This window comes from Ascaphus truei, chromosome 5 (genome assembly GCF_040206685.1).
Source record: "Ascaphus truei isolate aAscTru1 chromosome 5, aAscTru1.hap1, whole genome shotgun sequence".
Classification (NCBI taxonomy): Eukaryota; Metazoa; Chordata; class Amphibia; order Anura; family Ascaphidae; genus Ascaphus; species Ascaphus truei.
In genome coordinates this window covers 241,514,745-241,528,680 of record NC_134487.1, presented here as the reverse complement: position 1 = coordinate 241,528,680, position 13,936 = coordinate 241,514,745, and the positions used below count along the sequence as shown (strand labels likewise).

The 13,936-nt window shown below is 43.8% G+C and overlaps 1 protein-coding gene across 2 annotated transcripts; it reads left to right on the top strand.

The window, feature by feature from the left end:
- The first annotated feature begins 5 nt into the window (after window positions 1-5).
- On the top strand, window positions 6-12,745 carry CIAO1 (cytosolic iron-sulfur assembly component 1). 2 transcript variants are annotated; one of them, XM_075601877.1, is made up of 8 exons: window positions 6-152; window positions 655-794; window positions 1,171-1,319; window positions 2,569-2,680; window positions 5,897-5,985; window positions 6,483-6,684; window positions 6,771-6,861; window positions 10,903-12,745. In XM_075601877.1, exons 1-8 carry the CDS (start codon window positions 52-54, stop codon window positions 11,135-11,137), a joined length of 1,119 nt encoding a protein of 372 aa, XP_075457992.1. In that variant the 5' UTR covers window positions 6-51; the 3' UTR covers window positions 11,138-12,745. The 2 variants fall into 2 exon arrangements, with proteins under 2 accessions (XP_075457992.1, XP_075457993.1); XM_075601878.1 differs by having other exon boundaries at window positions 128-218.
- The last annotated feature ends 1,191 nt before the right edge of the window (window positions 12,746-13,936 follow it).

Here is a 13,936-nt window from a genome sequence, read left to right as displayed (position 1 = left end):
CTGAGGCACGCCGGGAGTTGTAGTTCTTCTGCGAGTGGCGCTTCAAGGCAAATGGAACCGAGAAACTACAGAGACCGACGTGCACTGCGGGAGGTGCCGGAATGGGATGTAAAGCTGTTTCTTCGCACGGGGTTGCTGGAGACAGGAGGAGGGTGAGTGAGAAGGAGAGAGCAAAAGAGGCTGATAGGGAGACGAGAGGAGAGAGTGACAGGACAAGAGTGAGTGAGAAAGGAGGGGGAAAGAATAAGTGAAAAAGAGGGTGGGTGGGAGAGATACTGACAGGGAGAGGAGCAAATGAGGGAGAAAGACACTGACAGAGATGAGTGAGTAAATATGAAATGGAGAAGGGAGGTGACAGAAGAGGGAATGCATAGTGAAGGAGGGAGATAGAGAATGGAGTTAAAAAGAACGAAAGAGTGAAGTAGGAAGAGAAATAGAAGGCGAGAGAAAGAAACGAATGAGAGTGAGTTTGTATAAGAAATAAAGTGTACATGGATGAAGGGGGTGAGCAGAGGATTATCCAACCCAATCTGTCTGTAGGTTAGGTCTCCCTCTCACTCTTCCCCTCTCTCTTTTTTCTCTCTCCTCGCTCTCTTTTTTCTCTTTTTTTTTTTCTCTCTACCTATTTATTCCATTTCCCCCTGTGGTTTACAGAATGAAGGACTCCCTGGTCCTGCTCTCTCGGGTCAGTGCCCACCCTGACTCCAGCTGCTGGTTTGTGGCTTGGAATCCCACCGGGACCCTCCTGGCCTCCTGCGGAGGAGATCGCACCATCCGAATCTGGGGCAAGGAAGGTATGTGCGCATCAGATAACCAGGGCGAGGACACAGCATGCAAACGCACTGCGAGATTATCCCAATGCCTTGCCAGTCCCCTCTGGCAGAGAAGGGATTAAGGGAACCATTAATTCATATTTATGCTCTTCACAAGCATTGCATTATTTTTCTATCGTAACCTCTTCCCCCCTCCTCTGCTGGGCAGCTGTTCCATGTATTCACTCATAGCTTTTCCTCAATGTTAAATACATTTAGGGTCTTTTGGAGTCAGTGACAGTAGCACTGCTTTATTTTGAAGCCACTTGAAACACAGGTCATTACCAAAGCAGATGTGCTGAGCAGTGTTCTCTCCTCTGGGGTGCAGAGAATTAACTCCTGCCTTCTGTCCTGGCAGGCGATGCCTGGGTGTGTAAATCGGTGCTGGGGGAAGGCCACCAGCGCACAGTCCGGAAAGTAGCCTGGTCACCCTGCGGCAATTACTTGGCCTCTGCCAGCTTCGACGCCACCACCTGCATCTGGATGAAGAAGAAGGAGGAGTTTGAGGTACGTGACAGGGAGGAGGATTAGCCGTAAGAGCGCCACTTTTTTTCTTCCCAATGAAGACCTCATCCACTGCACAGGAAAGATGTCCATATTCTGAAGACAAACAAATAATATGCTGTTGGCCAACATGGGAGCCTGTGAAGGCAAATCCAGCGAGAGACTGGAAGGATTTATCCTTCATGGTTAACATTTGATTAAGTTTTACATGAAAATAACGTACAAATATAAATAGACGATGCATTACAAAAAACAATCTGCACATTCTCGGAGCAGCTGTAAAACACCAGACTCTATTATATCCTTTGGTTTACTTCATATTTAGGATAACCTTGTCTATTCTAAGCAGTTTTGTATTCCCTTACTGTATTCGCCTCTACCACCTTTGCTAGGAGGCAGTTCCACGAATTTACCACCCTCCCCTCATAAGACGTACCCGCTTCTCATTTCCCCTGAGCCCCCCACCCTCCGAGAATGACCTCTTGCTATAGCACTTCACTTTCTCTGAAATATGCTCCCCTCCTGCACCTTTTGAACTGAACACTAGAAAGTATTTGGAGAAAATAGCCCCAAAATATTGCTCCGCTATGTTGAGATACAAAATGAAGTTGAGCGGCCTGAATCTAATCTTATAAGGGAAATATATTTCATGACACGTAGAACTGATTATTTATCAGGTTATTGATTCACGGAGAGCTCTGGTTCCATTTTCTGGAGTCAGAAAGCAATCTGTTTTTTCTACAGTTAGTAAATGATGCACAGTGGTGGCGAGTTGCTGGCACCTTTTGGCAGTGAAGGGGTTAACAGCCTATAATAAAGCAGTCGAAAAGGTAGAATTAATTTTACATGTATGTATATTCCTTTTCAAGTTACTAGTGAAAAAGCCCTCAACACACACAATCACAGCCCTTGTCTGAAGAACTTACAGTCTTACTTGTGCTGCCCAAAGCCAGTTGAAAGACAAGACGGTTAGTTGCCTCTAGACTGCTTCCTCTCCAGGCACAGGTTACACGTAGACACTCCGCATGGATAGTCATTGGCACCAAATTACACAGAGGGAGGTTAGGCATTCGGGCTTAGATACTCTCCTCTGAAGTGGGAGAGGTCTCCTGTGTCAGCTCTGTTTAACCATAGATGAGAACATGCATAAAACAGATTGCACGCTCTTCAAGTCACTGTGGACTTTTTAAAAGTAAACAACTGGCAGGGGGCATTGCTTGTTTCGTCCCATGACTGTCTCTTCACTTCGCAGTGCGTCACCACCCTGGAGGGCCACGAAAATGAGGTGAAGTCTGTGGCCTGGGCCCCCTCGGGAAGCCTCCTGGCCACCTGCAGTCGTGACAAGAGTGTCTGGGTGTGGGAAGGTAAGACAATTCCATTGTAGCACAAGCAAAAGTGCCAGCACTTTAACCAAACGCCGGCAAAAAGCACCTTGCCCCACCGAAAACCACCAGAACTACTAGGACTCCTTCTCCTCTCATATTCCCATCCCTCTCCTCAACAGCACCTCCTCTCCTCAATGTACCCTCCTACCTAAACAATCTGACCGGCTACTTATTGACTGCCTCTCATTCCAGTTACCACTTATTTTTATCAATTACAAGACATTCTTGCATATTGTTATTAACTATTAGAGAAAAGAAACAAAGTTCTGGATATCAGTGCTTCAGGTTCATGACTAAAGAATAGCAATATATATACTGTATATATACTGTAGCTGCTTGAGATTTATGAACTTTCTTTGAAGATGGACAATAAGTGCAACGGTGAGTATGTGTGTATATAGTCCATGAATGAATGTAAGCTCAGAATAAGACTGCGCTTATAGTGCCTGGCAACGTGACGTAGCACCAAAACAAATACATTGAATCCGTCGCATGCGCTTATAGTAGGCGTGACGGCGACGTAGCGACCAAAAATGTTGTAGGCAGTGTTATTTGATTTTTGGAGAGACAGTCGCAACATGTGACTGTTTCTAAACCAATCACAGAGCGCCTATTGCACTCTGTCCTCCCCCTTGGTGAAGTCACTGGCCTTGTCGCAAGCGACGTCGCTCAATCTTTAAATACAATTTTCGCCAATGGTGACGGGTGATGTCGCCGGCACTATAAACGCGGCCTAAGGGGGTATATATATGAGGTGCTGCGATAGATAATAGAGCCAATAACTGTGAATGAGCAGTCTTGACTTGTTCACTTCCTGAATAGACAACCAACCCTAGAGCCTAATATGGAAATATACAATCTTCTTCCCAAAGTCTGATGACCGTAATATGGAATAATAAAAGATTACTCACAATCTGATGCAGTCCGGTTCCAGTGCGTGCCCCACGCTGACAATGTCATGCAGAAGATCCAATTGGGTGAAAAAAGCTGAGCACAGCAAGCAAAAAATATGGGGCTACAATTCAAAAGCTAGATTAAAAACAACTTTAATTATGTGACAACATGGCATAGGCAAGGTTCCCTCTCCCCCTGTTTCCAGTACTAAGAAATCCATTGTCCTCACCCCCAATTGTTCCTAATCGATTGTAGTGGGAAGATTATCCCATTCCCCTTTGGTTCCTAATCTGATTGTTCCCTTCCCCAGTGATTCCTAATTAATTGTTCCCTTCCCCATTGTTCCCCAATCCGATTGTTCCCTTCCCAGTGCTCTCAAAATTGACTACTTCTGTCGCAAATGCTAACAAATGACCGTCCCCATTACAAACTATTCCCCCATTAACTGCACCATTAACTGCACCATTTACCCCTACACAGACTGCCCCATCACTAACTGACACCGCTATTGACTATCCCCACTACAATTACCCCTAACCCTTGGTAAACTACCACTGTTAACCCCAACCTCATAAATCCTCACCAACTATCCTTTCCTCCGCCCCCATCCTATCCCTCATCCACCCCATAGCTTGATCCCTTCCCTCAATCATCAAACGCTCCAATCCCACCACCTCCTCTTCTTACTCCATTCCACACTCCCCACTCCTCCCTTATCTCTCCTCCTTCAACATCTCCCTATCCAGCGGACAATACCCAGACTCCTTCAAAGCTGCTGTGGTCATCCCTCGCCTCAAAAAAAAAAATCTCTCAACCCTCGCTTCCAACTTTAACCCTATCTCGCTCCTTCCATGCTTCTCCAATATCCTCGAGCGCATCGTTCATAACCAACTCACTACCTTCATCCTACCCATTCCCTTCTTCCCATTGTCCAGTTTGGCTTCCTTCCCTCACACTCTACTGAAACTTCCCTCCTCACCATTTACAGCTTTCTCTCCCAGGCTCGCCACTCCAAAGTCTCATCCATCTTCATCTTCCTCGACCTCTCTTCAGCCTTTGATACCGTCGATCACCTCACTCTCATCTCTACCCTCACCAATCTTTGCATCTTGGCTATCATCCTACCTCTCCCACGGCTCCTACTCCATCACCTTCAATTCATCCTCTGAATCCACCAGCCTCCAAGTGGGCATGACCCAAGGTTTCGTCCTTGTTTCTCTCCTCTTTTCCCTCTACACTGCCCCACTCTTTGACCTCATCTTGTCCCATGGATTCAGCATCCATTTTTTTTTTCGCAGATGACATCCAAATCTACTTCTCCTTCCCAATATTCTCACCCGAGCGTTCCACCCATATCTCTGCCTGCCTTTCTGCTATTTCCACCTGGATGTCCTCCCACTTCCTACAAATTAACCCAGCCAAGACTGAACTTCTCTACTTTTTTGCTTCCTCCTCCTTTCCATCCTCCCCAATCCCCACCATCTCCTTCCTCTCCCTCACACCATCTCCCCCTCTGCTCGCAGCCTTGGAGTCACCTTTGACCCTTCCCTCCTCCAAACACATCACCTCCATCACTACCACCTGTCTCCCGGGACAGCACAAGCCTGCCATAATTTCCCTTGATAAAGTGCTATATGCACGAAACGCATAGGAGGTTGTTACACCTCCATTTTTTAAACTATGGACCAATAAAGCATTTATTTTTATTCATATCATTTTTGTGACCCACTCTATTGGCTGTGCGCAAAAAATCCTATTTTTGCCCATCTCGACACAACAATTGGCTGCACGCTTATCCAGAGGCACAGGACAGGGGTGCATCATTATGTGAGTACATCGCTACATTATCGGGTGAACTTCATGTGTTAATATTTGTCCAGGGACTATCCCAATGAGGTTTTTGATGTGTGGGCTACAACCCACTAGTCCTAACCTTCAGGGAATATTTGTCTCTTAGGGCTTTATATCTTATTGATATATTGATTCACTGTTTTGAATTCCATTAAGTGTACATCATTAGCCCCTAGCACTGTGCCTCTGTTTTATAAAATTGCATTACGTATATAAACAGTTACAGATCCAGCGCTGGAGCGCTTAAATCACATTTGCTTACTAGGTATGTGCTCCTGCAAGGGAAGCAGAACTCAGAGTTCTTAATGAATTTCAACACTCTGCTGCCTCTCTGATGATAGAATTATCTGCAACATCAATAAGAGGCGGCTGCCGCCTGTGAATAGTGTGCAGGTGTGTGGGACAGGACAAGTGGTTCCTGTACTGAAAGTTACTCTGTGTCTTCTCCAGTGGATGAAGAGGAAGAGTATGAGTGTGTCAGCGTACTCAACTCGCATACACAGGATGTGAAGCATGTAGTGTGGCACCCTAACCAAGAGGTGAGTGACCGCATACCCTAAAACATCATAGAAAACCCTAACATCTCACACCCACTAGAATTAGAATGACAGTGCAGATCTAAATTTCACAGGACACCCCAAAAACCTCACCCTGACAAGGTGAATAACTTGCCTGAAAACAAGCCAGGACACTCTAAAACGTCACAGGGCACCCAGCACCTCATCCCTACTAGGAGAGGAGTGACCGCACATATTTAAGTTTCAAAGGACACCCCAAACCCTCACCCTAACTAGATGACAACCCTAAAAACCTCATTCTAACCAGCAAGGATGCAACAGGACACCCCCCACACCATCAGGTGGAAGAGTGGCAGTACACTAGAATCTTGGGATAGGTGAGCCTGAGCCTCCTCCCAACACCTGGGGATGTAGTGATCCTAGCAAAGATCACAATTCTCATCCAAGAAACTAAGCCCCTGTAATATGTAAGTCCACTTCTCACAGACCCCTCTCTCCCTCTCTCCTTGTCTCCTCAGCTGCTGGCGTCTGCTAGCTACGATGACACAGTGAAGCTGTACCGGGAGGAAGAGGATGACTGGGTGTGCTGCGCCACACTGGAGGGCCACACGTCCACCGTCTGGGGCCTGGCGTTCGACCAGAGCGGGGAGCGGCTGGTGACCTGTAGTGACGACAAGACCGTGCGCATCTGGAGGCAGCAGAGCGCCAGCGAGGAGCAGGGTGAGTGCTGGAAGGGAGGGGCCTTTGTCGTGAAACACTGAGAGTGCACGGCAAGACTAAGATTTTTATGGTTATTATATCTACAGGGATGAGCAGTGATGGCGGCAGCGTTTCCAGCTGGAAGTGTGTGTGCACCCTGTCAGGTTACCACAACAGGACTGTGTATGATGTGAACTGGTAAGGGCTCGACACCCTGCTTCTAACCTACTTAAAAACACCTTTAAGCAAGAGGCGGAACTACATATTTTTTTTTTGCGCCTGGGGCAAGTTACATCAACTGCGACCCCCCCCTGCCAATTAATAAAACCCTCCCTTCTCTCTCACCGCACCCCCTTTCTGTCTCATTCCTCCTAAGAGGCTGCGCCCAGGGTAGCTGCACTGCTTCCCCCCCTCCCTCCCCTAGTTCTGCTTCTAAGCGTCTTAATTTTTGCGAAGAAAAAGGTGCCACCTACCCAGATTTAACCTTTTTCAGTGTCCTAATGACATACCTGGTGCGCCACTGGCACTGACACGCCAGAGATCGTATTGACGAACAAGGTACGTCGTGGCAAAATGCGTGTTCACCACGTGCTGATCTGGCTGACACTTCTATTTACGTCTTTTTTTTTTTTTTTTTACAAGCGTATTGGAGTTGTAAACAATTAAAAAAAAATAGCACAGGGGTTCTCAAGTGCAGTCCTCGAGCCCCTCCTTCAGGTCAGGTTTTCAGGATATCCCTTATTCAGCAAAGCTCAAATGGTCCACCTGTGCTGAATCAGTGATATCCTGAACATCTGATCTGAAGGGAGTTCTTGGGGTCTGTAAGTTGAGAACCCCTGGAAAGGAAGTTGCTGTTTTTGTCTCTTTGGTGATGTTTATGGTACAAGTTTCATGTAGTGTAGACATCCATGCAATTTCACATTACTTTCAGCTCTTAAGAGGAAAAAGATAGAATGAAACGTTATGATCTAGTAGCAGAGATACTGTCAAATGAATAGTTTATATCAATCCTTTCAAACACAAGAAGGGCCTGCAGCTCATTGCTTTTGCACACACCATCCTGCTGTCACCACATGGTCCTTGTCACAGGTAGTCCTAAATCACATCACCTGGAAGTGACAGCGGGACAGCAGATAGAAACTGAACATCGCGACACACTGGAAAATCATGATGTCCATTACTTGATTTTATAGATTAATTCCTTAATATAATAATCAACAGATGGTTATTACAACCAGGGGGCAGGGACGAGCAAGAGGTAATGGACTAGACTGAATAAATGGGAATGGGGAAATAGCAAGGGATCGTGGAGTGGGGGAAAGTGGGAGTTTGGCAGGCAGGGAGACACCCATATTAAATACAGATAATGCTAGTAAACTTCTAGGGACTAAATCCAATTAGAGTAGAAAGGCAGGAGAGATAAGATAACAATAGCACAGACTCAGGGGGGGCTTATTCTCAGCCCATAGAAGAGGCGGTGGAGTATGTTTATATATTAAACCGGATTTAAAATATATAAAAAATAATTTGTAGGGGTAATCTATAAACCGCCAAGTATATGTTAAATTGAGGAAGCCAAAAATACTTTTGTAAATGGAGAAGGCATTAAAACAAGGTCATGTTGGCATAATGGGTGATTTTAACTACCCGGACATAGAATGGAGCAATGAGATTAGCATTACAACTACAACCCTTTTTTTGGGTGTGCTAAAAGACAATTACATGAGCCAAGTTATTGAGGAACCAACCAGGAGAGGGGCAATACTGGATTTGGTAATATCAAACAATGTAGAAGTAATAAATATTCAAGTCCGGGAACATTTGGGTAACAGTGAGCATAACATTGTCTCATTTGAAATAAATGATCAGAACCCATATTATATGGATTCAACAAAAACAATTTTAGAAAGGCAGATTTGAATAAACTTAGGAATACATTGGGATGACATTTTGCAGGAAAAAAATGCGGAAAAAGAAATAGGTAGTCTTTAAAACATTGTTAGATAAGTACACTTAAGCCCATAATATAGTGTGTGTGGCCGTGCACGCACGCCTGTGCGAACGCACGTGATGCACGCACACACGCACGCGCATACACACATACACACACACACACACACACACACATACACACACACAATGTATCAAAAGTTGCAAAAGGCAATCAAATTAGCAAAAATTGAAAACAAAAAAAGGATTACAATAGAAAGTAAGATCAACCATAAAAAGTTATTGAAGTACCTTAATAACAGAATAGAAAGGAAGTATTGGACCCTTTCAGTGTGACATGGGCAGTCACATTATTGGAGATAAGGAAAAGGCGGAGGTATTAAATTCATTTGTCTCTATTTACCGAGGAGTCACTTGCAAAAATATTGCAACAGGTGGAAGCCGCAACCTCTATTTTAATGAATAGTTGGTTAACAAAGAGGAAGAAGTGCATAGACTGCTTCATAAAATGAAACTAAATAAAGCACCTGGCCCCAATGGCATGGATCCCAAGAGTTCTTAAGGAGCTAAGTTCAGTAATAGCCAAACCATTATATTTAATATTCAAGGACTCCATTTCCACAGGCTCAGTACCACAAGATTGGCGTAAAGCAGATTTGGTGCCTATATTTAAAAAGGGAACTAGATCACAACCAGGGAATTACAGACCTGTGAACCTGACATTAATACTACTAGTTGAAGGTTTAGTATGGAATAATATTCAGGAATACCTAATAGATTATTTTTTTATTAGTAATAGTCAGCATGAATTTATGAAGAATAGGTCATGCCAAACTAATCTTATTAGTTTCTTTGAGGAGGCAAGTAGGAATTTAGATCGGTGTAATGCAGTTGATGTGCTCTAATTAGGTTTTGTAAAGGCCTTTGATATGGTGCCACACAGGAGGTTAGCGTACAAAATGAAGGCAATTGGTCTTGGTATAAATATTTGAACCTGGATTGAAGGCCAGGCAACAGAGTTGTCATAAATGCAACCTTTTCAGGTTGGGCTAAAGTTGTGAGCGGAATACCTCTAGATTTGGTAATGGGACCACTGCTTTTTAACTTGTTTATTAATGACCTTGAGGTTGGCATAGAGAGCAAAGTCTCCATATTTGTTAATGACACTAAATTGTGTAAGGTAGTAAAATCAGAGCAGGGTGTAATTTATCTCCAGAAGGACTTGGAGAGACTGGTAACTTGGGCAGGTAAATGGCAGATTAGGTTTAATACAGATACATCTAAGGTTATGTATTAGGGAAATAAGAATTAACAGGCAACTTACAAATTAAACAGGAAAAGATTAGATCAATCCTTGCTGGAGAAGGATTTAGGAGTGCTTGTAGACAGCAGGCTAAACAATAGTGCCCAATGTCATGGAGTAGCTGCAAAGAATAAGAAGATCTTATCTTGCATTAAAAATAATTATGCCACTGTGTAAAGCATTAGCAAGACTCCACCTTCAATATGGAGTACAGTTTTTAGCACTACCATTAGAAAAGACGTTATGGAGCTAGAGAGAGTGCAGAGCAGAGACACCAAATTTATAAATGGGATGGATAATCTGATTTATGAGGAGAGGCTTGCTCATTTAGATTTGTTTTATATTAGAACGGATAACTATATACAAATATATTTATGGTCAATAAAAGGAGCTTTTAAAAGAACTATTCATCCAAAGGGCAGTACAAACGACACGGGTCATCCCTTTAAGGTTGGAGGAAATTAGATTTAACCAGCAACAAAGGAAAGGGGTCTTTACAGTAAGAGCAGTTAAAATATGGAATTCATTACCCATGGAGACTGCTGGCGGATACAATAGATATCTTTAAAAAAAAAGTTTGGCATCCTTTTTAGAAAGGAAAGGTATACAGGGATAAACCAAATAAGTAAACATGGGAAGGATGTTCATCCAGGGAGTAATCTGATTATTTGGAGTTAGGAAGGAATTTATTGTTAATCTTCAGCATTGGATGATATTTCACTGGGATTTTTTGTTTGCTTTCCTCTGGATCAATATATTGTAAATACAAGTCGTCTAAATTTAGCATAAATTGAACTTGGACATATGTATTTTTTCAACATCATCTACTATGTAACATTACATGAAAACATAAACATTACAGGTTTTTCTTAATTTGGGTTTAGCAGCCTTTAAACATAGCCCTGTCATTGGTTCAGTTCGGTCTTAGAAGGGTCTGCAGCTTTACCCAGTCCCTTTTCTCCCACTTACCCATCTATTCTGCTTAGGAGTCACCTGACAGGCTCCCTCGCCACAGCTTGCGGAGATGACGCCATCAGGATTTTTGAGGAAGACTCTGGCTCAGACCCCATGCAGCCCACCTTCTCTCTGACAGCCCACGTGCCTCGTGCCCACTCGCAGGATGTGAACTGTGTGGCATGGCATCCCAAGGAGGCAGGTCTTCTGGCATCGTGCAGTGATGATGGGGATATGGCATTCTGGCAGTACCAGCGTCCAGAGTAACCAGACATTCAGCCTGCGCCCCAGCTAATGCTGAACTTCAAACAGCGTTTCCATGTTGGCCACCCTGAAAATGAACACGCGGCACCGTATCGTGGTACTACATTTCACCTCACACTTTCAAACTCTTTACTCCTTTTAATGTGGAATCCGTGATACTCTGTTTAACAAACCGTTTCTTAGCTCCTGCTTCCTTTTAACCCCGTCGCTGCTACAAGTGCCAGTGTTGTGTTGCTGGCTCCTCTGCAGATAGCGTAACACAGCAGAGATATGTAACGGTGTTTCAAAAATATATATATATTTGGTGTTTTTCTCTGCTAGTAATGGTACCGTTGTCTGTTGCTCAATATTATATTTAGTATCCAAGGGGAAGTGTGGCAAAAAAAAAAAAAAAGAGTACTTCATATTCAGAAATGTTACTGGGGGGAAATGTAAAGAATATATTGATTAAAGGGAGACGGGAACCCAGCAGTGATCGCTGAGGTGGAATAATACAGGTTGGACCCTTATTTAATTATGAAAAGCAGTTTGCGCGTAGTTAACAATGCACTTCTATTGACTTTAAAGGCAGTTATCACCTTGTTAAAGGCTTCTCAATGTATTAACTTGTAAGGATCATTCTGTCATTGCCATATTACTGGCGGGACTTAAAATGTACTGCTCAAATAAAACAATCATTAAAAGAAACCGACCAAAAATAAATAAATAAACCACGGTTCTTGCAGATAATTTAGTGAAATAAGTTCAGACATAATCAGAGTTGGACTGCTTTGTATACCACACCAGCTGGGTGTGTGAGTAAAGAAAGATAAGGGAGAGGGGAGCAGATCCAAAAACATGATGCAGACGTGGAGAGCTATATGTATGTCTCATAATTGATCCTTAAATTCTGCATTCCATGGAAATAAAAAAAACCTACGTGGTAAGCAAGGTGTCTCTGGAGTTGAGCCCTGTTAATTTCAGCTTCCTTTGACCTCAGTCCCAGCCCTCTATGGGGCCGGCCCTTGTCAGTCTGTGGGCGCATGCTCAAAGTGCGATGGTGCGACCACGTTGCCAAGAGACAAGAAATGTGTCTTTTGGTTGATGGCTATGTCACGGCAGCAGTTCAGCCAATAAGGGCAAACCAGCCTTGTGACATCGTGGCCAACCCCCCCAGCCCCCAGAAACGGGTGGACGCGCCACAAGGCGCTCCAACATGCGTGCGCACTCACTGGGGCTGTAGCCTTACCTTGGTAGGTGCTACTGGTTCTTCATGGAGGTTTAAATCCTGTGGCTCCCATGTCATGGGAGATTTAAGCCTTTATATGCTGGCAGTACTTTCGGAGGTAAGTATCTCGGGAACGAGGTGGTCCCCGGAACTGAAATTAACGGGATTCAGGTCTGTAGACCAACTACTCCCATACCTATAAGGAAAAACAATCACTCCTAAGCGGAAACCTTTAATGTTCTGCAGGAGGCTATTCTGAAAATAACAGCCTATATCCTACTTTCATGATGTCTCTAATTGTCTGCTGCAGTTACCCTTTTGTCTAAATGTAACCAAGGACATTTATTCAAATTTATCTTGCAGGGTGAAATATTTCAAGTGAATAAAACATATCAGAAAAATAATCTATGTATCATTGCTTGGCTACACCCAATACTCCCTGTATTTCAAATAGTTCGTGTGCTCCTACTGCAATGCGCTGTGTGCATGATTATATATATATATATATATATATATATATATATATATATATATAAAACTATTATTTTTTAAATGCATGGGCGCGAGTTAGAGAAGCTATGCACTTATTGGGGGTACATCCTGAGATTATCCTCCCTGTGGATATACAACCAGCAGACACTTTAAACACCTTTATGGCTGACCCCCTTTGCCATGGTGCTTGAGAAAAGAAAGCAAACCCAAAGCAAAGTTGCTCAATTTTATTTAAAGGAGGGAAAATCTTCTACCAGATCCTTCCAGCATGGCTCACATGTGAGCTCTGACTCAGCGTTGTACTCCTGCAACAGCCAACTGCCTACCACAAAAGGAGACTTCAATAAACTATTTCTTGACATTAAAGCTAAACAAGAAAACGGGGGAGCAAGGGTTAAAAGGAGAAAATGCAGTCTTCAAATGTAACGCATATATCAAACCTCATAAGGTTAGATAAGTCAGGGAGAAAAGGGGGGGGGAATAAATAAATATAGATCCACAATACTTACACGGCCCAGTGTAAGTACAAATATAACAGGAGGTATCTGTGATAATCCAATTCTCCTACCCCGGTCCGTGCAGCAGGGGGGCTGGGTCACTGGCAGGTGATGGTATGATGAGGGAACCCTCACTCTGCCACTCTATCCCAACGTCTCCTCCTCATACCATCACCTGCCAGTGACCCAGCCCCCCTGTTGCACGGACCGGGGTAGGAGAATTGGATTATCACAGATACCTCCTGTTATATTTGTACTTACACTGGGCCGTGTAAGTATTGTGGATCTATATTTATTTATTTCCCCCCCCCCCCTCCCTCCTCCCTGGCGTATCTAACCTTATGAGGTTTAATATATGTGTTACATTTGAAGACTGCATTTTCTCCTTTTAACCCTTGCTCCCCCGTTTTCTTGTTTATCTCTCTTGTCCAGGGTTTTGGATAACCCCCATTGGGGTTGTAGCAGAAGGGTTCATCAACCTAGGTTTTTCCCTAATTGATTGCCATGGGGTATTCGTCACCATTCACTGGTAATATTCAACCTTTTTCTTTGGGTTTTTTTTCTGTGGAGGTTAGCGCCGAGGTTTTTTGGTGTTTTTATTCAGTT

What these genes read in the sequence shown, in the direction of transcription:
- CIAO1 (XM_075601877.1), top strand. Translation starts at nt 52, where the DNA reads ATGGAACCGAGAAACTACAGAGACCGACGTGCACTGCGGGAGGTGCCG. An exon ending in TTGCTGGAGACAGGAGGAGG is followed by an intron (nt 153 to 654) that starts GTGAGTGAGAAG and finishes TGTGGTTTACAG; the next exon opens with AATGAAGGACTCCCTGGTCC. An exon ending in ACTGTGTATGATGTGAACTG is followed by an intron (nt 6,862 to 10,902) that starts GTAAGGGCTCGA and finishes TATTCTGCTTAG; the next exon opens with GAGTCACCTGACAGGCTCCC.